The sequence below is a fragment of the Perca fluviatilis genome, chromosome 22 (assembly GCF_010015445.1).
Source record: "Perca fluviatilis chromosome 22, GENO_Pfluv_1.0, whole genome shotgun sequence".
Lineage (NCBI taxonomy): Eukaryota > Metazoa > Chordata > Actinopteri > Perciformes > Percidae > Perca > Perca fluviatilis.
In genome coordinates this window covers 24,870,191-24,893,993 of record NC_053133.1, presented here as the reverse complement: position 1 = coordinate 24,893,993, position 23,803 = coordinate 24,870,191, and the positions used below count along the sequence as shown (strand labels likewise).

General features: G+C 36.6%; 1 protein-coding gene across 1 annotated transcript in view; it reads right to left on the bottom strand.

Annotated features, from left to right (window-relative positions):
• LOC120552174 (E3 ubiquitin-protein ligase RNF31-like) overlaps positions 1-23,803 on the bottom strand; it is a 27,925-nt gene extending 4,122 nt beyond the window's left edge. The window contains exons 1-22 of the mRNA XM_039789967.1: positions 23,620-23,803; positions 22,445-22,650; positions 21,220-21,366; positions 20,735-20,890; positions 20,566-20,622; positions 20,042-20,171; positions 19,549-19,710; positions 19,289-19,439; positions 18,529-18,680; positions 17,663-17,805; positions 16,624-16,866; positions 15,209-15,550; positions 12,644-12,829; positions 12,289-12,495; positions 10,790-10,963; positions 10,466-10,564; positions 9,884-9,973; positions 9,583-9,697; positions 8,621-8,733; positions 6,759-6,872; positions 6,071-6,119; positions 5,769-5,865 (exon numbers count right to left, since the gene is read on the bottom strand). Coding sequence (XP_039645901.1) covers positions 5,769-5,865; positions 6,071-6,119; positions 6,759-6,872; positions 8,621-8,733; positions 9,583-9,697; positions 9,884-9,973; positions 10,466-10,564; positions 10,790-10,963; positions 12,289-12,495; positions 12,644-12,829; positions 15,209-15,550; positions 16,624-16,866; positions 17,663-17,805; positions 18,529-18,680; positions 19,289-19,439; positions 19,549-19,710; positions 20,042-20,171; positions 20,566-20,622; positions 20,735-20,890; positions 21,220-21,366; positions 22,445-22,648 — 3,131 coding nt within the window. The 5' untranslated portion in view covers positions 22,649-22,650; positions 23,620-23,803. The remainder of the gene's footprint in view (positions 1-5,768; positions 5,866-6,070; positions 6,120-6,758; positions 6,873-8,620; positions 8,734-9,582; positions 9,698-9,883; positions 9,974-10,465; positions 10,565-10,789; positions 10,964-12,288; positions 12,496-12,643; positions 12,830-15,208; positions 15,551-16,623; positions 16,867-17,662; positions 17,806-18,528; positions 18,681-19,288; positions 19,440-19,548; positions 19,711-20,041; positions 20,172-20,565; positions 20,623-20,734; positions 20,891-21,219; positions 21,367-22,444; positions 22,651-23,619) is intronic.

Sequence of the window (23,803 nt, the reverse complement as noted above, 5' to 3'; positions counted from 1 at the left end):
AATTACTATACTATGACTTTCTTTGACATACTATTATATCACTTTTTATGACTTCGACATGCTATAGTATGAATTTATGACTTTTTTCGACATGCTATACTGTGATTTTTCGACTTACTATGACTTTTCAACATACTATAGTTATTTTTTTTACTTTTTTCGACATACTATACTATGACTTTTTTTTTTTTTTACTTTTTTCGACATACTATACTATGACTTTTTTTTTACTATAGTAGGCCTTTTTCGGACATACTATACTATGACTTTTTAATGCATATTAAACTATTATTTTTATAAACCAGTATATGACGAATGAACATGGATCCCAGGATCAAGAGTATCCTCCAATGCAGGGCTACCATCCATGGAGGATCTCTACACACACACCTGTGTAGGAAGAAGGCCTTCAGGACCAGAGAGCCCAATCACCATCAGAAACTCTTCTGCCTGCTGCTGTATGGCAGACGGTACAACAACATCCAGTCCCTCACCACCAGGCTCAGGAACAGTTTTATACCACAGGCCATAATACTGTTGAGCTCATCACTAGGACACTGTCACTGTACCTTGATGTCGTTTTACTTACTGTTTATGTATGTATGTATGTATGTATGTATGTATCGTCTCATTATGCATATACATTTAATACATTCCATTCCAATATGTTATATTTTATCCTCAATGTATAGTATTTCCTTTTTTTACTAGCGTGATTTTCTTACATATTTAATGAGCAATATTAAGAGAGCCTGACAATGACTGCTTCTTTGTAATTGTTGTGCACTGACAATAATATATGTTATGACAATAAAAGAACTTAAACCTTGAGACTTTAAAATGTATGAAATTTTCTATGGCAGACTCTGAAAAAAAGTCTGGGTATAGTATGTAGAGAAAAGTCATAAAAAGCCATAGTCGAAAAAAGTCAGTTTAGCATGTCGAAAAAAAGTCATAAAAAAGTCATAGTATAGTATGCCCGAACAAAGTCCAAAAAGAAATAGTATAGTATGTCGACAAAAGTAAAAAAAGGCATAGTATTGTAAGTCATTTAAAGTCATAATATAGTATGTCGAAAAAAAGTCATAAAAAAGTCATAGTATAGCATGTCGAAAAAAGTCATAATATAGTATGTTGAAAAAAAGTCATAGTATAGCATGTCGAAAAAGTCATAAAAAAAAAGTCTGTATAGCATGTCGAAAAAAGTCATAAAAAAGTCATAGTATAGCATGTCGAAAAAAGTCATAGTATGTCGAAAAAAGTCATAGTATGTCGAAAAAAGTCATAGTATGTCGAAAAAAGTCAGTATAGTATGTCGAAAAAAGTCATAGTATGCCCAAAAAAGTCATAGTATAGCATGTCGAAAAAAAGTCATAAAGTCATAGTATAGCATGTCAAAAAAAGTCATAGTATAGTATGTTGAAAAAAGTCATAGTATAGTATGCCCAAAAAAGTATGTCGAAAAAAGTCATAATACAGCATGTTGAAAAAAGTCAGTATGTCGAAAAAAGTCATAGTATAGTATGTTGAAAAAAGTCAGTATGTCGAAAAAAGTCATAGTATAGTATGTTGAAAAAAGTCAGTATGTCGAAAAAAGTCATAGTATAGTATGTTGAAAAAAGTCAGTATGTTGAAAAAAGTCAGTATAGTATGTTGAAAAAAGTCAGTATGTCGAAAAAAGTCATAGTATAGTATGTTGAAAAAGTCATAGTATAGTATAGTATGTTGAAAAAAGTCATAGCATAGTATGTTGAAAAAAGTCATAGTATAGTATGTTGAAAAAAGTCAGTATGTCGAAAAAAGTCATAGTATAGTATGTTGAAAAAAGTCATAGTATAGTATGTCGATATAGTATGTCGAAAAAAGTCATAGTATGTCGAAAAAAGTCATAGTATAGCATGTTGAAAAAAGTCATAAAAAAGTCATAGTATAGCATGTCGAAAAAAGTCATAGCATGTCGAAAAAAGTCATAAAAAAGTCATAGTATAGCATGTCGAAAAAAGTCATAAAAAAGTCATAGTATAGCATGTCGATAAAAGTCATAGTATGTCGAAAAAAGTCATAGTATAGTATGTCGAAAAAAGTCACAGTATAGCATGTCGAAAAAAGTCATAGTATGTCGAAAAAAAGTCATAGTATGTCAAAAAAAGTCACAGTATAGCATGTTGAAAAAAGTCATAGTATGTCGAAAAAAGTCATAGTATGTCAAAAAAAGTCATAGTATAGCATGTCGAAAAAAGTCATAGTATGTCGAAAAAAGTCATAGTATATCTATGTCGAAAAAAAGTCATAGTTATAGTATATCGATAAATTATTCAAAAAAGTCATAATAGTATAGTTAATGTCGATAAAAGTCATAAGGTATGCATCGAAAAAATAAAATTATAATTATAGCATGTCAAAAAGAGTCATAAAAGTCATAGCGTATCATTCGAAAAAAGTCATAAAAAAAGATACATAGTTAAAGCATCTCAAAAGATCAGTAAAAAGTGTATAATATTAGTATAAGAGTAAATCAGTCGAAAAGTAGTCACAGTATAGCGTGTTTATAGTATGTCGAAAAAAAGTCATAGTATGTCAAAAAAAGTCACAGTATAGCATGTTGAAAAAAGTCATAGTATGTCGAAAAAAGTCATAGTATGTCAAAAAAAGTCATAGTATAGCATGTCGAAAAAAGTCATAGTATGTCGAAAAAAGTCATAGTATAGTATGTCGATAAAAGTCATAGTATGTCGAAAAAAGTCATAGTATAGTATGTCGAAAAAAGTCACAGTATAGCATGTCGAAAAAAGTCATAGTATGTCGAAAAAAGTCATAGTATAGTATGTCGAAAAAAGTCATAGTATGTCGAAAAAAGTCATAGTATAGTATGTCGAAAAAAGTCATAGTATGTCGAAAAAAGTCATAGTATAGCATGTCGAAAAAAGTCATAAAAAAGTCTTAGTATAGCATGTCGAAAAAAGTCATAGTATAGTATGTCGAAAAAAGTCATAGTATAGTAGGTCGAAAAAAGTCACAGTATAGCATGTCGAAAAAAGTCATAGTATGTCGAAAAAAGTCATAGTATAGTATGTCGAAAAAAGTCATAGTATGTCGAAAAAAGTCATAGTATAGTATGTCGAAAAAAGTCATAGTATAGTATGTCGAAAAAAGTCATAGTATAGCATGTCGAAAAAAGTCATAAAAAAGTCTTAGTATAGCATGTCGAAAAAAAGTCATAGTATGTCGAAAAAAGTCATAGTATAGTATGTCGAAAAAAGTCATAGCATGTCGAAAAAAGTCATAGTATAGTATGTCGAAAAAAGTCATAGTATAGTAGGTCGAAAAAATAGTATGTCGAAAAAAGTCATAGTATAGCATGTCGAAAAAAGTCATAGTATAGTATGTCGAAAAAAGTCATAGTATAGCATGTCGAAAAAAGTCAAAAAAGTCATAGTATAGCATGTCGGAAAAAGTCATAGTATAGCATGTCGAAAAAAGTCAGTATGTCGAAAAAAGTCATAGTATAGTATGTTGAAAAAAGTCATAGTATAGTATGTTGAAAAAAGTCAGTATGTCGAAAAAAGTCATAGTATAGTATGTCGAAAAAAGTCATAGTATGTGGAAAAAAGTCATAGTATAGCATTTCGAAAAAAGTCATAGTATAGTATGTCGATATAGTATGTCGAAAAAAGTCATAGTATAGTATGTCGATATAGTATGTCGAAAAAAGTCATAGTATAGCATTTCGAAAAAAGTCATAGTATAGTATGTCGATATAGTATGTCGAAAAAAGTCATAGTATGTCGAAAAAAGTCATAGTATAGCATGTCGAAAAAAGTCATAGTATAGCATAGGGCTGGGCGATATGGCTGAAAACTGTATCACGATATAAGTGTTTCATATCGGTCGATATCGATAATTATTGATATTTTTTATGACCTATTTAAAATAAGGACCAGGAGAAAAATATATTAAATTTAAACATTTTTATTTTAAACTTAACCTTCCTCTGATTATAATCCCCTCAGTTATAAAAGCAGAAATGTCAACACAACCATGGAAACCACTCAAATAATTAAAATGTAAACATAAGTATAAAATCACAGTGAAGAAAGAATAAGTAAGAACTGCGCTTAATAAGGTGTAATAAAATGGTGCAAAGTGTTAAATATAAACATAGAGAAACCTGAAACCGAGAAGAACTATTTTCTGCAGGTTTAGTGCTAGGTTGGTAACCTGGCTTTGGACAGTGCTCAAACCGGTCTGCCTCCGTTATTTCTTTGTAGCGTTTAGTAAGGCGCTGATGCAGGAGTACCTCTCCGCGGTCTGTGCTTGTGCGGTTGTAGCAGCTGCAGATGTTGGACGTTGCTGGCGAATACGGCTTTGCTCCAAAGTGTGAGCGCCGCTAAGGTGGTAAAACAAGTTCGCGGTAGTGTTGGTGGGGACGACGGTCAGACTTATAAAATCCCAAAAACTGCCATACTGACTTTTCCTGTTTTATCAACAATTTCCTCGGCTGCACGGCACTCACTTTCCACTTCCGCTACGCCGCCGGTTGTGTTATTGTAGAATGGTAGAATCCACCACGAGACAGCGATGTGGCGCAACCAAACTTGATACTGTTACATGATTGGCTGTTAGAGTGTCACTCCCTACGTTGCTAGGTTACCAGAGAGTGAGTGCCTTTGTTCATGCAACCAAACTTGCTTCGCAACTTCTGGTTTCTTCCGAAGAAGAAAAACAAGTTATCGAACACATTTTCTATTGATATTGATTACGTGTCTATCGCGATACATATCGTTATCGTTTTATCGCCCAGCCCTAGTATAGCATGTCGAAAAAAGTTATAAAAAAGTCATAGTATAGCATGTCAAAAAAAGACATAAAAAAGTCATAGTATAGCATGTCGAAAAAAGTAATAGTATGTCGAAAAAAGTCATAGTATAGCATGTCGAAAAAAGTAATAGTATAGTATGTCGATATAGTATGTCGAAAAAAGTCATAGTATAGCATGTCGAAAGAAGTCATAGTATAGTATGTCGATATAGTATGTCGAAAAAAGTCATAGTATGTCGAAAAAAGTCATAGTATAGCATGTCGAAAAAAGTCATAGTATAGCATGTCGAAAAAAGTCATAAAAAAGTCATAGTATAGCATGTCGAAAAAAGTCATAGTATAGTAGGTCGAAAAAAGTCAAAAAAGTCGTAGTATAGCATGTCGAAAAAAGTTAAAAAAGTTGTAGTATAGCATGTCGAAAAAAGTCATAGTATAGTATGTCGAAAAAAGTTTAGTATGTTGAAAAAAGTCATAGTGTAGTAGGTCGAAAAAAGTCATAAAAAAGTCGTAGTATAGCATGTCGAAAAAAAGTCATAGTATAGCATGTCGAAAAAAGTCATAGTATAGTTTGTCGAAAAAAGTCATAGTATAGCATGTCGAAAAAAGTCATAGTATAGTATGTCGAAAAAAGTCATAGTATGTCGAAAAAACTCATAGTATAGTATGTCAAAAAAAGTCATAGTATAGCATGTCAAAAAAAGTCATAAAAAAGTCATAGTATAGCGTATCCGAAAAAAGTCATAGAAAGTATAAAAAATGCTAAGTAGTATAGTATGTCAAAAAAATTATAAAAAAGACAGTATAGCATGTCGAAAAAAAGTATAGCATGTTGAATAAAGTCAAAAAAGTCATAGTATAGTATGTCGAAAAGTCAAAAAAAAGTCACAGTATGTAAAAATTACAAAAACGTCATAGTATACAGTATATAGTAGCAGCAGTCAGTAACTCACTCGCAGAGGCCAGCTTGTCCCGGCTGGGTTTGGAGGCCACACGGTGAATCAATCTGCTGACCTGCTTCATCTTTCTGCTCCATCACACAACAAGCATCTGTGTCACAGAAGAGGGAACCAAGTCAGTGACGGATCTGAGAAATGGAGCTTTTTAGGAGGGGAAATACAAGGAAGCAACATACTCTTTTGCTTGGATAAACATTTGAATAAAAAGGTATTTTATATTTTCTGTTTCTTTACTGAGCATGATGAAAGACAAAGTTAGACGAGAAGGAATGAACAAGAGCTTTTTTTTTTTTTACCAGTTTGAGTTCCATTAGAAGGATCTGTGTTGAACTCCACACCGCTCCTCTGAGGAGAAAAGACAAATCAAGAAATGTACTATTAATTTAAAATATAAATTTATCAAATGTTTCATACGTGTACATTCATTTAAAAGGTTCTAGTCAGGTCTAAAACTAAGTTTTCAATAGCTTGAAATAAGAGTTGGTTTGCAAAAAAAGGAGCTGAAGATCAAGTGGTGTCTTGCTTCTATTTCATATACAATATTTCAAGCTAAACCAGTGTCTTAAAATAAAAGTACACTATTTTTTGCAGTCATGACGGAAATCGAAAATAGATTTTAAAATAATACATTTTCAACAATGTATTTCTGCTTGTATATGTAGCCTCTAAAATATTGTTCTCCAGGAAGTAAAGGTCGCAAGACTGATATACAAATTAGAAACTATAAAAAAAAACATTGTTGTTATTGGAGCCAAAAGGCTGAACATAATTACATCCCACAAATGACTACATTACATACAATTTAGAAACATCAGCTGAGAGTTATGAAGCAAAAACAAAGTTGTATTCAAGGCAGAACACTGATTTCATTTACAGTAAAGGTACATTCACAGTAGTTGTGGTCTTTCTGGTCCCAACAACCAATAAAAAAATAAAAATAAAATGCAGCCGATATAACATTTTGTGACAAAACAGTATCTCCACCTGCAGGAGGGCCTGTAGTCTGGGTGGCTCCCAGTCTCTGAGGTAGAAGAGACAGTCCCGGGGGTGATGGGCATGTAGACCCGTGTAACTGCAATGGGCAGTCTTACAAGCTGTCTGCAAGAGAACAAAACAAATACAGAAGCATGTAATGAGGAGGTCAAACAAATGTGAAAGACAAGCAGGTAACTTCCGTATTTTGCAACCTGGACACTATTTTCCTATGTTTTTATGTCTAAGTGACTTATTTATTTATTTCAGGTTTATTTAACAGGGACAATGCACACTAATAATACATAAAGAAAATGTACAGGTGTGCCAGAATTAGCCAAAAGGCTATTTTACATCTGCTGTCCCTGCACAGATCGTACAATGTCACACCTAAAAAGATAAAAGGATTATAAAAGTACATAGAAGTTTAGTCCAATACAAGTAAAATTGACTATAAATGTAAAAAGAAATGATCAATGATCAGTGAAACAGTTGGTCAATATCAACACCAACACCAACACCCACACACACACACACAGTCCAACAACCTCATAGGCATAGCACAAGTGACACAAACAGGTAGGACAGGAAAGACAAGACAGCAGCAAGATTTTGTAACTATGTGTAATGTTGACAGTCCTGATAACCTGTTAGCCACTTCTTTAAGTTAAATTTAAAAGAAACAAGTTTTAAAATGAATTAATAAAAGTTCCATTCACAAGCAGCCCTAACTGCAAAAGCTGTTTGGCCGAATGCACTTTTCCCTCAGTGGAACAATGCAGTCACCTCTTACTGCACTCCTTGTGGCTCTGTAAGCATTTGGCTACTGCGTTTACAAACTGGCTCAATCAGTACTGAACATTTTTTGAAATTGGTCCAGCATTAAGCAAGACCACTGCAGTAGAGAGCGGTGAAACAAGCTGCAATGTAACGTAATAGGCAATTGCGTTGACAGATATAAAATAACCAAAAGCCGTCTTGGTTCGTCTATCCACTGTTCCAATAATCACCACTCTGGTTTGGTTGAAATACACCATTAATTCACCCATTTACATGTGAAAATATGCTGGCTCTACACACGCTAAAAGTATTGATTATTTAAATGGAGTCTGGTGAGTTTGGCGATGGTGATTTTGGGGTTGTTTTTTTTTAGAGAAAAGGGGATCTTACTCTTTAACAAAAAGGTCCATCTTCTTTATATAATGTTGTCAGACACTTTGAAAAACAATCTGAGCCCGTCAGTGGCAGAAACAGCAGTTTTAGTGGAAGTAAATTGACAGTGCGCATTTCTCCTATGGGATTACACTGCAGCCCGATTTGCAGCTTTTATCTACAGATCCGACAGTATGTAAATTAAACAACAGATTAAACTTGAAAAGGTAGCTAAACCACTGCTCATTGTTGCACCAAACTTTCCCCCCTTGCATTGATTCAGGTTTTAGACAACAGTCAAACACTTATGCTGTATGCAGATCTGAGTTCAAATTATGCGACATTTCCAGATGTTAGAAAGGTCAAAAACACAAAAAAAGTGTCTCTAAAAACCAAAGATGTCGCTTTTTCCACCTTTAACTAGGCCTGTAACAATTAAATAATTGTCTAACCGCAATTTCTTTTACGTAATCGCGATTATTTTGTTTAACCAAAAGTAATAAATAAATAAATATTTTACTATTACTATAAGAGACAATTACATTGTTAATTGCGATTACTTCTGAGAGAATTCATTGTACAGCAACATTTTTAATTGTTACAGCTCTTACTTTAACAACTGCTGTTTGTATAGCACATAAAGCAAGTGAAAGTCTACTGTAAAAACATGTATTCTGGAGATTCAGAGGTTCAAACTGTGACCTCTCTCTTGATTATCTTGCCTTGTGGTAGGGGTTGTTGCAGCCGCTGCAGAACTGGTACCTGCACTGGGAGCAGCTGAAGTGCATGCAGCCGCCTTTCGTCAGAGCGTACTGGAACCTGCAGTGAGGACAGGCTGCAAGAGGACAACACATACTGCTACATGAATTTATTCCAATAAACATGTTAACAGTGGTGGAATGTAACTAAGTACATTTACTCAAGTACAAATTTTGAGGTACTAGTTCACTTGAATATTTCCATTTTCCGCTGCTTTATAGTTCTACTCCACTACATCTATTTCATACATTTAGTTAATACAAAATATAAATACCCAGCAGTATATAAACTAGTTCAAATTAGCTCCAGCTTTACCACCTGCAACATTAAACACCAAAACATCAACACATTGATGAATCACTTATTATAGTCCAGCAATTAGTACTTTTACTTTTGGTACATATGCTATATTTGATGCTTATACTTTTGCACTTTTACATCAGTAAAGTTTTTGTTCTGGTCAAGATGAACTGAAACCGCATTGTATACTCTTGAATACTGTAAACTGTAACAGTGTAGAAAAGTATAGGGGTAGTGGAGTAAAAGTATAACGTGGAATAAAATGGAAAAAATAAAGTTAAGGACAAATATCTAAAATTGTGCCCAAGTACAGTACTTGACTGTAGTATCTTTCCTCCACTGCCTAAAGCAGCTCAAATTAATTTCATAATTACAAAATATAAAAAGGAAAGTGATTCAAAATCATTAGAACATCAGAAAGGGGGATGCTGTATGACTTTGTGCAAGTAGAAAAAAAAAAAAAGGATTGCTCAATAAGTAGTCAACTCAGTGACAACAATGAATACTGAGAAAAGGCCATAACTAAACAGAGTGGTGGCTGAAGTTGACTGATGTATGCACAGAGGTCGAGGGGTGAGATAAATAAAACTGAAATGAAACTTGTGATTAAAGTTTGTGTCCTCACTGATGCCGTTGTCTCTCAGGAAGCCGGCCAGGCCCTGCCTCTGGTACTCTGGATCATTGTCCCTCTTCCACTGCTGGAACTGCTCGCAGGACAGATCCTGGTGCTGGGGCTCCCACTGAAACCAGAGAAAGGGAGTTAATATGTGTGCAGATCCTGCAGAGTAACTTCACTGAAGAGCAGACAAAGTTTCAAGGCTGAATTCCTAAGAGGCTTTTTATTACAGTTTATCAAATGCAGGGTAGGCTGGATGGCCTCTACATGTGATGACAAATGGTAAAACACTGTACTTGTGTATACTCACAGGTTTCTTGCACTGAGCACAAAAACTCCGGCGGCAAGACGGACAGGTGACCTTCAGCTGGTCTCCATCATTAATAAACCCAGAGGTGCACTGAGGAAGACAAAAGTCATTTACGTCTCATCCTTTAGACCAGACTTAATGTAAATGTTCTGAAATTGGAAGGAGCACACAATGGCTCATTGGCTCCTCCACTTGCAGAAAATGTTGTAAAAAATATCAGTTAAAGTTGCTCCAGAGCTGAGTTTTTTTTAGTGTGGCAGGTCATCCTACTATTTTTGTTAAAGATACTGTATATGACAAGACAAATTCAATCCTTAATATACCCACTTTGTACTATGTACCAGTGCCATTAAAACTGCCCGTCTTTGTCACTTTATGCATCCTGTTTTTTTTTTTTTCCCATCACTTCTCCCTCTTGCTTTTTTCCATCACTTCTCCCTTTGTGTTTAATCGCAGCGTGAATAAAACTACGCTCAACTACAGCGGCCCATCAGAGCTAAAATAAAAACTAATAAAATAAGTATGCAAAGTAGGGTATGCAAACTAAGACTGAATAGAGTAATAGAGAAGAACAAGACTCACGTGACAGCACCACAGGAACTTTGGGTCTTTCATCAGAGCGTGCTCAGTCAGTTTTTTATGAAACAGCTCGTACACATCCAGCTCCAGGCAGACACGCAACTGGAAAAAGAGAACACAAAAGACTTTACTGTTAAAACTGAAAAGAAAAAAAGAGAACAATTTAGCATATTATTTTATAACTAGTACATCTTTTTACCAGTTGCAGTTCATTTAGTCTGTTTTGATACTAGTTCTCTGTACTTTAAGTTGTTTAATAAAAAGGTGATTTGGTTTGCATTTAACTGGCGTTATTATGTGGCTCAACAAAATCCTCTCTCTGTGTACCTGTATGTCCAGCGTGGAAAAGTAACTGTCAAGCTGTTCGGGGTCGTTGATGTCCGGCTCGCCGCAGACGGGACACACCATGTCTCGGATGTGTTTCTCCTTCACGGCGATGGTGAAGTGCTGCCCGAAGCACTCGTGGCACACGGAGCACTGACAGGAAGTCAGGGACTGCATCTGGAACACGAACAGGAGAAGGAGAAGAAGAAAAAATGAACAGCTGTGCACCAAACGTCGACCTCTGAAACTACTCTTGCAATTACATCAAATAATGAGGGTCAATTTGTAAGAATCTGGATTTGAATTAAATAAAAAGACAGTATATATTAGGGCTGACTCAGTTCCTGACAAAATTCGGTAACACTTTACTTGAAGGTAGCTACATAAGAGTGACATGAACTGTCACTGTCATGAACACATGACCGTCTCATGACACATGAACCCTAACCCTAACTAGTCATGACAAAAAACAAATGACACTTCCTAAAAGAAGCGTTATGTCATAAACGTTTAGGACTGTTTATGTTTATGACACGTTCATGACAGTGTCATGTCACTCTTATGTAGATACCTTCAAGTAAAGTGTAACCTAAAATTCTACTGTAAAAGATCGGGTACTAATGTTAAACCAGACTCCATAGACTTTATTTGGTGAATCTGTATATTGTTCACATTATTTTCTCATGTGTCTGCTGTGTACTTTAAGGATTACACATTGCAACCCTTTTAATAGCAGTAGATCTTTACTAAATCAAGGTGCAGCAGGGTAATACATATTTCTTATAATATATAAAGCATACCATTGCGTTGGGCGAAAACCTTGTATGTTCCAAACCGTTGTTTTTCAGGAAATAAAAAAAGAAAGCCAATTTGAAAACATAGAGCTATTTACCTTTGACAAAGTCAGATGAAGTCACCTCGACACTGTTTAAATATTTGTAAAACCCACAGGCTGACCAATATTGGTTTATGAAAAATAATTCAAATGACGAAATATGTTGATACAAGGTTTCTGCTTGACAGCAACAATTCACAAAAAACGCGTGTGGCCCCACCTCCCTTTCTCGGTGTATTATTACCGACCCATTTTCCCCACGGCTTTCTGGATACAAGGACGCCATTTAACACATTCCACATTTTCTCTAGGCCAGATTCATTTTCTTTTTTAAATAACTTGCATACACTACCCTGTTTTATTATTGGACACATACTACTGAAGCTTCATCCATGCTTTTTTTTTTGTCGTTTCTCTATTTATTGGTTGAACTGTATCCTTATATATATATATTCTAAGTGAGAAAAAGAAAATGTACTTAAAAGACAGCTGGAAAGATGACAATGTAAAAACTGTCACTTTAAAATGTTAAAGTAGTACAGCACTGTATAAAAAGGTGCTCAGTTAAAGAGGATACATTTTAAAAGTTAACCTGCGGAGTCACTGCAATCTGCATTGTTAAGCCGTGTCTGATATCACTGTGGTATAAACTCAGTCACTGACCCACCTTGCTGCGGGGGAAGATGCTCAGACAGATGGGGCACTCGTTGATGAGGAGACGCTTGATGAAATCCTTGTCGTGCGACTCCTTCACAGCTTGCACTACGTCCTCCAGGGAGTAAGTGGCGTCAGGCTCTTGAAGCAACGAGAGGACGAGCTCGCAGCGCCCCCAGCTGGGCAGGTCGTACAGCGCCAGCAGACGCCGGCACATCCTCTGCGGAGAGCACACAAGGAGTAAATGTAACAGCAAAGTCCGGAAGAGCAAAGCACCACACCCCACCTTCTTTTCACTCCATAAAAGCCATCTCATTTTGGAGAGATGCACACTGAAAGCCCACGGGTGATTTGCAGTGCATCCTAACCTGCTTGTCCGGGTGTTTGGGATCAATCGGTGGCTCGGGCTGGTCCGTCCAGATTCGCTGGTGGAAGGGCTCCAGGAGAGGGCGCTGCAGCAATGACAAAGCCCCCTTTACCTCTCCTCCACTCAGCCGCAGGGCCTCCTCACACTTTAACACGTCTCTGAAGCCCAGAGAGTGAAGCTCCTTCATCTGCAGCAACACACAACCGAGGGGGAAATTACAGCTATATGTAAAAAGGTATTAGGATCAAAATATACTTTAAGAAAGTCTCTTATTAGGTTATAATATGGATGTACTGCAACCACAGTGTTTCCCCTACCATTGTCCCCTCCCCCTGCCCCTCCTGAAAGAATGACAAAATATATATGTATAATTATGCTATATATTCCCAAAAAAAAAAAAAAACGGATGCGTGAGATAAAGCTGTTTTCACACATACAGGCAATTTGCTTCCAGTTCCTCGCCTTAAAAAGTTAAATTCATTTAAACTTACGGGCTGGCTACACTGCACGCGTAACTTAAAAATACGTAAAACGTAAAAATATTTATATTTTAAGCGAGGTGTGTGCGGCCATTTTACACAGAAATGGATCATAAAGAGTCTATATTTCTTTTAAATTAAACCACCAATATACAGGAAACGACTGTGAATGAGTGTATTGGCAGTTTCATTTTGAGAGCAGCTGTTTTTTGGGAGAGAGACCCCTGGAAAAACTCCCAAGGAAAACACTGAACCAGGTATTTCGAAATGCAAAAGGTTTGATTGATTGATTGATAGATAAGAGAGATAGATAGAGAGAGAGATAGAGATAGATCGATAGATAGAAATGAGAGAGAAAGAGCACCAGTTTTGGATCAATACCCTGAGTTTAGCTCTCAGAACTGTTGTATCTCCATTGCCAAAAGGGAAAACAAAACCTCATGTTTAAGTAAGATTTTGCTCTTTTAAGAGTAAACAAACGAGTGTGTGTGTATAAGCCTATCAGACAAGCATTTGCTGTTCTGTTTCAATGTTTGTTCTCTTCCCACGAGATGTACATCCATTAAACGGTTAAAAGGTTCACCGTTCTTCAAAAGCAGTTTGGACTCATTAACCAGGGTCAAGAGGCTCATACAACACTCCTCCATATTACTCCCAATGCGTTATCTTTCAAGGTCAGAAAACCACGAGACAGTCTCACGCTTTTCTTTCACCTGCAGAAAGCTGCCGCCGCTGCTCATCAACCTCACTGCAGTCACTTGTAGAGACTCTGCTCCCCCTTGTGTACTGTCCACGCATAAATAAATAGCTGGTATACGCTAACCTTCATCCTGGACTTTACATCTGCCCATTGCATATACTATATATTCTATGCAAATTTTGCACTCAACCCATTCAGCGTGTTTTCTTGCAACAGTTACTTTGTATGTATATATATTTGTTTTCCTGTATTTGTTTATTTCATATTAGTGTTTCATATGTTTGTTTCTTTATGTATGCACCTTTCACCAAAGCAAATTCCACATAAGTGTACTTAACATTTTCTGATTCATATTCTGATATCAATAACAAAAAAAACACTGTATGATAGCATGCTATAGTGGCTGCAAGTATTATTTAAGTATTGTTTAGGTTTTTTAGGACATGTATTTCTGTACTCATTAAAGTTGTAGAGAACATGAGCCGAAACAGATTTTAGTTGGGTGCACTGTTAAGTGTTTGATAATATGTAATATCTTTGGATTTTTGACCGTTGGTCAAACAACACAAGTAATTCATGACCGTTACTTTGGACTCTGGGGAATTTTGACATTATTTTCTTACATTTTATAGGCAAAATGATTACTTTTACAAGAAAATAATCAAACTGTTTTTTTTTTTGTTGCAGGCCGAATCGCCTTTTCATATTCTTTAATAAGTTCCAGATTTTAATAAAATAAATTTGGGATTTTGGATTATTTAATTTAGGAAAACGTCCGTTTGGGTTTAAAAATGTGTCAACGTGGCTTCGGTTGGAAAATGAAAATAAGGTTTTGTAGAAAGCAGGGAAGGGATAGAAGACCTTGATGCAAAATGCTGAAATTACAGCTAAAACCCCCTCCACCTCTAGCAGCGATATTAGGAAAATATCTAATTTCAATTATTTTGACTGATATTGGGATTGCGATATTTTTGGATCATTATTCTCATTGAAAAATAAATGTATGTATGTATGTATGTATGTATGTATGTATGTATGTATGTATGTATGTATGTATGTATGTATGTATGTATGTATGTATGTATGTATGTATGTATGTATATATATATATATAAAGATTGAAGTGTGATTTTTTTGTGAAGATCTGTACCAAACAAAGATTTTTTTCTTTAGTCTGTAGGATAGGATTTGTAGGACAGGACGTCTCTGCAGCACCACAAAACTTTATTTTAGAATAGTTTGACACATATTTTGCCTTTAACAAATATTGCGTCCCCCTGCGATTTGGATATTGCATATTGCGATTTCAATAAAATTGCAGCCCTATCTAGCAGGAATTTTTTTTTTTAATGAACTGCATTTAAGCGGTCATTTTGAATCATCCTACCTTACGCTTTCTGTCTCTCAGCAGCTGTCTCACGGCTCGGTCGGTGTCTCCGCCTGCTGACAACCAGGCCAGCTTGGCCTCAGCTCTGGACAGCTTCACACCTTCACCTGTGACATTTGGACTGCTCGGTTCCGCATCCCCTCCATCTCTCTCCACCATGGGTTGTATCCCAGGATCCCCTGCTTTGTAGTTTAGCTGGACAGAAGCAGCCATGGCGCAGATTTCATCCAGCAGGTGAGGCAGCTCTGACTTCAGCCAATCACAGGGGTTGGTGTTGCTGCTGCCGCACATGCAGATGGCTGCGTACACCTCCTCAGCACTGACGCCGAGCTTTTCTGCTTCCTACGAAGCGGAAAATGGGGTAAATCTCCATGTTTGTTTACTTTATAACTGTCTCTGTAAGACATGTTAATACTGTGATATTGGTACTTCCTGGTAGAGCTGAAACAAGTCATTTTTAAAAACAGAAATCTCTTATAGTTCTATTGTTCAAGCTTGTTTAAGAATTTGCTGCAATATCTTGATTTATGGTATGGTTAACTGAATTATTTGGGGTTTGGGATATTTGGAGACTTCACCTCTAGCTTTCAGGAATTTTTAATGGCAATTATTCACAATTTTCTGACATTTCCTGAATTGAATAATCAACAAAATAACCAGCAGATTAATCAATAATGAAAATAATTAGTTGATAATTAATTACTTCTAGCAGTTTTAGGGTCAGGCTGGTGCTTAAGTTAAGTAATTTCACTAAGTAAATACCTTTTTTTTACATTGATAGATTAATTATTTGCTCTACAGAATGTCAGACAATTGTGAAAAAAAAAAAAAGACTTAAAACTGTCCAAAACCAAAACATATTTAATTTACAATCTTATAAAACTGAGAAATGCAATGCAATGCTTTATAAAACACATTCTCACATTCGTGTAGCTGAAACTAGTGATTTTGCTTGAAAATTACTTTGAAAACAAATAAAACAATTAGAACAAAATTAACGATATTTGATTTTCAACTTTAAATGGCATTATTAATTTGCAATTGAATCAATTAGTCAATCAACAGAAAACAAATATGGAACTATTTTGATATAGTTTATCATAAACAATATATCAAAATAGTTGCATATTCGTTTTCTGTAACATATATTTCTGACATAATATGGCAATTTTACAAGCAGAAATGTCATGATTGAAGCTTCTCACGTGATTTGCTGCTTTTCCATGTCTTGCATTATATAGTAAACTAAATATCTTTTGGTTTGTACTGTTGGTTGAGCAAAAAGTCCATTGAAAGAGGTCACTATGGGCAAAGGGGAAATTTTGAGGTTCCATTTTTCACTATTTCCAATGCTTTATACACCAAACAATTAAGTTATTTGAGAAAACAATAAAAATGTATCCGTGTTGACCTACTCTGATCTGGTGGATGAGAAAGAGGCCGTCTTCCCTCATCATCTTCTGTCTTTTCACCTCCACGTCGACTCTGGCCTTCGGTCGGGGCCGAACACCCAGCTGGGGTTGATCTTTGGTGCTGGACGGAGTCTGCTCGAGAGACTGGGGCAGAGAAACTCCAGCCGAGTCTTTAGACGACAGGTTGCACATCTCACACACCACAGTGGGATTGGTGTTTACATAGGTGCAGAACTGGCACATCCACTGGGAAAGAAAGATAGGAAGGAATGAAAAACACAAAGTTATTCATGTTAAGGAGGCACAACTAGACAAAAATGATGTATGAGATGCCTAAAAAGAATACAACATTTTTAAGAGAGTAGTCTGTCTGTCAGATGTTTTTTTTTACAACTTTTGTACAAAAGTAATCCAATGTGGAGTCTTTAAACCTAACCTTGTTTGGCCACTTGGGAGGGAGCACGAAAAAAAGTCATGAACACAACATTGACATATCATTACCTTTTAAGTTGATATGGTTCACTAGCAAACCGTTGCTTATTTCCACATGTTACATTATGATTCATTCGGAGTGGCGTTTGTGTCCACCTGATGAATTTAGGTCCAATATTCTCTATCTTTTAGCTCTGTTTTTGGTCTCTACCAAATCCTGAGGGAAAAATCTGTCTCTTTAGGTGCTAATACTCCACTATGTTCACCAGCTAGTTTCTAACTGTCTGTCTGCTGCTGAACAGGTAGTATACAGTGGCTTTTTACTCTGAAAACGATGCTATGAGAGCGCTGAGAGTAAACCAGAAGAGTAAAGTTGCGGCCGGACAGATGAACAATGAGATGAAACTCACTAAAATGAATGAAGCTCCGTAAAGCTAAGGGGAGCTACAGAATCAGGTGATAATTCTCTGCAAGTTCATCGCTATGAGCAACCCCTTTCACAGTGTCACATTTGATGGACTGTTATTATAAAAATACAGATTACAGCCGCTTCAACAAAATGCAGAAATGTTTAGCATGGAAGAACGTTGTCAGGATCAATGAGACAAACCTTTGTTCCAGAGTCCGACAGAGATCCTGGGCTGGACAGCACTGGTGCGACAGGCGGGCGAGTGGCCAGCCGAGGGCGCTCGCACACCTCACAGAGGATGCTGCTGCCTTGATTCACAACTGTACAGCTCTTACACTGCCACTCTGAGGGTTCGAGCACAGACACAACTCATTCGAACCGCTTCTTCATGCAATTACTTTGTTTCATATGTCAACACTGTATTTTGTCATTAATTAATTTTTAGATTTATTGTTCATTGTTTAGAACCTTGTTGAAATATAAAGCACATGAAATGGTGATGCTAAATAAATAAAAAAAAAAGAAAAAAAAAAAAATAAATAAAAAAAAACACACCATTAAGATGAAAGGAGTTCTCTTAGTGCAAAGTTGTATTTCTCCTTTTGTCTCATCCGTTTTCCTCGGTTATGTGGTTTTGTTTGTGGTGTACTTCATTTCATTTTCTGACTTTTCATCTTTTCCCCTTGTTAAGAGGACTTCGTAACTTTGCTTTGAAAGGTGCATTTTAATTTGTATGTTTTAGTCTCACCTAGGGCTGGGCAACATATCGATATTATATCGATATCGTGATACAAGATCAGATATCGTCTTAGATTTTGGATATCATTATATCGTAATATGGCATAAGTGTTGTCTTTTCCTGGTTTTAAAGGCTGCGTTACAGTTAAGTGATGTAATTTTCTGAATTTACCAGACTGTTCTAGCAGTTTTATTATTTGCCTTTACCCACTTAGTCATCTTATTACTGATGAGTATTAGTCAAAAACCTCATTGTGTAAATATTTTGTAAAAGCACCAATACTCATATACTATTTGATTTTCTCCATATCGTCCAGCTCTAGTCTCACCTGTGTTGGGAGATGTAGCAAGTGACATCGGGCTTTCTTGAACAGTGGATGCAGCCGTAGCAAGTCGAGGCCGTTCGCAGGTCATGCAGAGGACGGCTCGCATCTCGTTCACTGTAGTGCAATGAGCACACTCCCAAGGTGACAGAGATGGACTGGAAGATGACAGAAAAGTAAAAATTCAACACATATTTATACAGGGTGGTCCGATCAGAGCAGTTCACTTTTTGCATGGGCACAAACAGTTTGACAAAACAAGACTGCAAATAATTGCTAAAACTTAGAAAGCAGCAGACCAGCATTAAATAAAATGTAAAAATACAACAACACCATCAGGACAAAAGCTAAGTTAACTTGTAGATCTACTTTTCACTTAGATCTATCCATTTCAGGTATCATTCAATTAAAAAGGTTAAACCTGCAAAAGAAAATCACTGGACAATGAATCTCTAAAGTTATTCTTTGTATCGAAATTAATGACTTTTCTGGAGGAAATTATCTTTTGCATCCCATTCAGTATTTTTTCTGGATACTGTTCATGTATATTTTTGTCAATTAGCAGAAACTTTTTTCCACAACGTTCAACGAGTGCGCAGGCCAAGTGTTCAGAATGAACTCTGACAGAGCAGGGCAAGACAAGTGGATGGTAAACAAATCAAACCTGTGACCTTATTAACATGACCACTGCTCTGATCATTAGACCACACTGCTACCAAATGAAGAAGTGAACCTGAGAGTGAATTACAGTACAAGTTCTCCTCACCTGGATGTTTTTGCTGGTGTAATGATAGTTCTGTCATGTCCTTTGCGGTCAGGGTGAGAGTGGAAGAGCTTGTCACAGTTCTCACACAACCTCTGGACGCAGGTGGAGCACTGAGCGTGCACAGCAGAAATCCCACAGATGGTGCAGATCACTACAGCGACACACACAAAAAAAAAAAAAAAAGTAAAAAAAACAAAACATAGATGGCAACAAAAGAAATGCTGTATTCCCAGTTTAAAGCCGGTTGTAATCTGGCACACCCTGATTGGTTTTCTGTATTTTATCTCTCTTGTGACTGTCTCTGGAGGGGTGGCGGTGAAAGAGGTCATCACACGCATCGCAGAAATGTTGATTGTCACAAGATTGGCAGACCAGAGACGAAGGGGCACCACACAGATTACAGTCACTCGCTGCAGAAGAGCCTGGAGAGTAAGAAAATATTTATTGTATATATAAGATATAATAAGATTGTGAGTGTATTTAGGCTTCTAGGTACAGATGTTGCACTAAAAACATGTTCAATGCACAATAAACATATAAATTCCAACATAGAAATATAAATAAAACCGACACCATCATAGAAAATAAATCTATATTTGTGGCATCAAAATAGATAAATTCCGTTAACTGTTTATATCACACACTGCCGAAAAAGAAAGAGTCAAAGAGTCCTGTAGACAAAGATTTCATCTCTTGTTGGCTTTCTAAAATAAAAACTACTAAAGCAGGTTGTGAGGTGTGGGGGCAGCTCACCTGTTGATGGTTTCAGAGGTTGTCCTCCGTGGCCCTGAGTAGGTTTAAGTGGAAGAGCCAGAACCTGGGGCTTGTCTGCCTGCTGCTCCTCTCCAGGCAGGATAACCACAGCGTCACCTGCCAGCTGATCCTGAAGAAACCAGCATCACATTAAACACTCTTTACACTTTCAACATGCAGTGGACAGACAGTTTTATTTTAGACAGTGTTTTATGTAGTTTTTCTACCATTCTTTATTAAAATTTTTTTCATTTTTAATGTTTCCCAGAAGACATGAACACACAATTTTATTGGCAACATTCATTAACACAAACGCATATAAACAGCTGATTAACTCACTGTAAGAATATGTCACATATGTTCAAATATATGTTATTTCTGTTCCTGTATTTGTTGGGAAAATGTGCAAAGTTTAAAAAAAAACAAAATGTGTAAATGTTATGATCCTGTTATTTTTCCACAGTTGATATGAAATTTAGTGACACCATATTGATTACACAGCCACTGGAATTGTTTGTACAGACCTCCTGGATGATGAATGGGATGATATCTTTGAAGCATTCTAGGTGAGGGTGGGTGCCCTAAATGAACAGAGGTATAAGAAATGGAAAACAGTGAATCTCTTACACAAAAAACAGCTGAACACAGATGTTTTAAGGTATTCAGGTGACTGCTTACAAAACGAATACGAACCTTAATCAGCATGTCCACTTCTGCGCGTAAGGTCATGACCTCCAGCGTCACTGCGGCAACTTTCGCAGTGTCCGGTTCAGTGACTTCATCGGGGAAACTGAGGCCATCGATCTGCTGATTGGTGTAACCGTAGAGATACAAGACTCTCCGGCCTCCCTGTGGAAGAAAATGAGGATTGAAAACATTTGCTCATGATTGTTCAAGAACATTGATGACATGTGGACTCTTTCTTAGCAATGTAAGATTCAGCAACTTCATCTTTACATATGTAAAATATGCAAAAGAAAAAGCCCTCCTTATTTTTTTAAAATAAATATTCTTTTCTACAATAAAATCAGCCTTATTTACAACAAGAAGCTTCAAAATTCAACCAAAGTCTTACTCAAAGCCACTGTAAAGGCAGCATTACATAGAAAAGTCCATGTGAAAAGGAAAGATCTGCACTAAATGACTGTTTAAGGCAGAACTGACTAACGTTTGCTCACCTTGACAGCATCCACAGTGGTTCTGAAGACAGGGTTATTGTGCTTGACGCTCCTCCAGTATCTGGGCCTGGCGGGACTCGTCAGGTTACAGCCGTACTTCTCCAGGATACTCAAGGCCTTGACCAGTCTACTCAAAGACTCCAAAACCTGAAGTAGAGACAATATTAATGTGAGCCGTTAGTAATACCATTGGGGTTGCTACCCCTATAAAATGTACAGTAAAACTGAATCAGTGTCTGTGTTTTATGAAGTGATATGAATGCAGTTGACCCAAATACGCTGGCAGGTGTTCTTTATGTTCCTAAAACACTTTTTTTTGTATAGAACCTACGCAGATTCTATAAATATTTTTTATATATTCTTACATTTAGGATTTTTTTTTTAAATTTATGTAAGAGTTCTCATTTTATATGGGAGCACTTTTTTTTTTTAACATTGACAAATCCATTCCTTTTTTTATTTCTTGTTCTTCACGCTGTACATATTTAAAAAGATAAAAATCCAAGCTTTATCGAGCTTTATTTTAGTTAACAAACATAAAATATATATAAAAAAAAAAAAAAACAGCATATGGTATGTCATTCAATCCCACATCAGTAAGTCCCGGATTTAGAGTGTCGTTTAACAGATATTTTTGGATACTATTTCGTTTTAATGTGTGTAATCACATGTGTATGTAGCAGAGTATTGAGGCTCGGCGTTGCATTTGTATTTGGGAGTATTTCTGCCCCCAAGTGTTCACACATCACTATCAGATCAAGATGTGTCTTCTCTAAAACAGAACAAACTGATTAAAGCCTAAAAACTGTATTTTATATTACAGAATAACATTTGTTTTGAGTTCTGTTACTTCTTGGCAGTGAGGAAGGAAGTATTTAGATATTTTACTTAAGTAAAAGTACTTATATCACACAGCTTAGAAATACTCTGCTACAATTAAAAGTCCTGCATTGAAATTACTATTATCCACAGTATTAATGCAGCAAGCATCAGAGCGGACCCTATACACCCTGACCATATCCTTTTTGATACCCTACCCTCAGGCAGGCTCATCTTTTTTTTTTACTCCATATTTATCTATTTATTGTTGCTGACACTGTCACTGTTTATCTTTATGCTGCTAAGTGAGTGATTAATGTCATCTTAATTCCGTTGTGTAGTGATATGCAATGACAATAAACTATCTATCCATCCATCTATCACCACCAGACGAAGAAAACCTTACTTCCTGTCTGTTGCGGCAGGCCATGTTCTCCCTCAACATGGCCTCGACTCCCAAGTGACAGTACTTCTCTGACAGAGGCAGGGGGATGCCAGCCATGGTCTGCACCTCCGCCCTCACATCCTGGGCTGAACCCGAGGAGGAGAGCAGGGACTGGGCTCTCCTCTTTACCTCGTCCATCTGGACAGATGCTGGGCTGCTGCTCATTGCTGTCAGAAAGGGGAAGTTGATCAATCGTTAATGAATAGTTTAAATCCTAGTACAACTGTCACTATCATATGTGATAATGTGCTGCGTTTTTCTGTTGTATATCATTGTAAATTGAATATAGTATTTAAGTGTTGGACATCAGGACATCATGGTTATTAAGTTAAAGTTTTAGTGCATTTCCCGAGGTCATTTAAACATGTTGCATTCTTTTGTGCTTCTTATATCCTTTAAATATGCTGTATTTCGTTTTTTTATTGTTTTCTATTATAAACTTGTTATATTTTATTTTTTATGTTTATGCTTTATGTATAGCACTTTGAATAGCCTTTGTGTAAACTTGCCTTGCCAGGAAAATAACTAAGATTTAATATGTTGGCACTTGTGAGTTGTAAAATGACAACAGCGTAAAGGTTTGATGTAAATGTCTAATATTTATTTTAGGAATAAATTGTCAGCAGAGCAAAGGTTTATATGGGTTAAAATGTCCTCAACAATTTGCCTTTTAATTCCTCATATGACGACCGTTGGAAAGTCCGGGCAAATCATACTTTCACTCTTATGGACGTTATGCCTTAAGCCGCGCGTTTTTGAAAGCGGTTCCTGCCGCCCCACGGTACGTTCAGCACGGTGAACTCTGGGCGGCAGAGCAGAATTTGGGCGCGTTCACGTGGGCAGCATCCTCTACCGCCTTCACTTCGTTGAAATGAACGGAGGAGGCGAGTTACCGCGCGGCAGTGGGACAGCCCCTTCAAGTGGTAAACAACTGAATATAAAAATCACAAAACACTACCAGACAACGCTCTTAGTAGTGTTTCTTCACGATAAAATGTGATTTAATAAGAGAAAACGGTGTCAGTTGTTAGTTTCGAAGCTTATGCTAACGTTAGAAGAAAACCCAGATAACAACAAATTTACGACACTTGAAACCGAAACTTTAAGTTAACGTTACTAAAGAAAACAGAACGTACCTGCTCAATAAGTAACCGCCGTCACGAGCTTCGGCGGTTATTCCGTCCTTCGGCTTGAAAGTCGAAAGTATTTATTTGTCCGTTAGTTAAAAGAACTTGTTTTTAAAATCCATATAAGCGGTTAATGTCTTACCAACACTAGCTTTGTGCTGACTCTGACGCTAACATGCGGAACTCGAGTTTG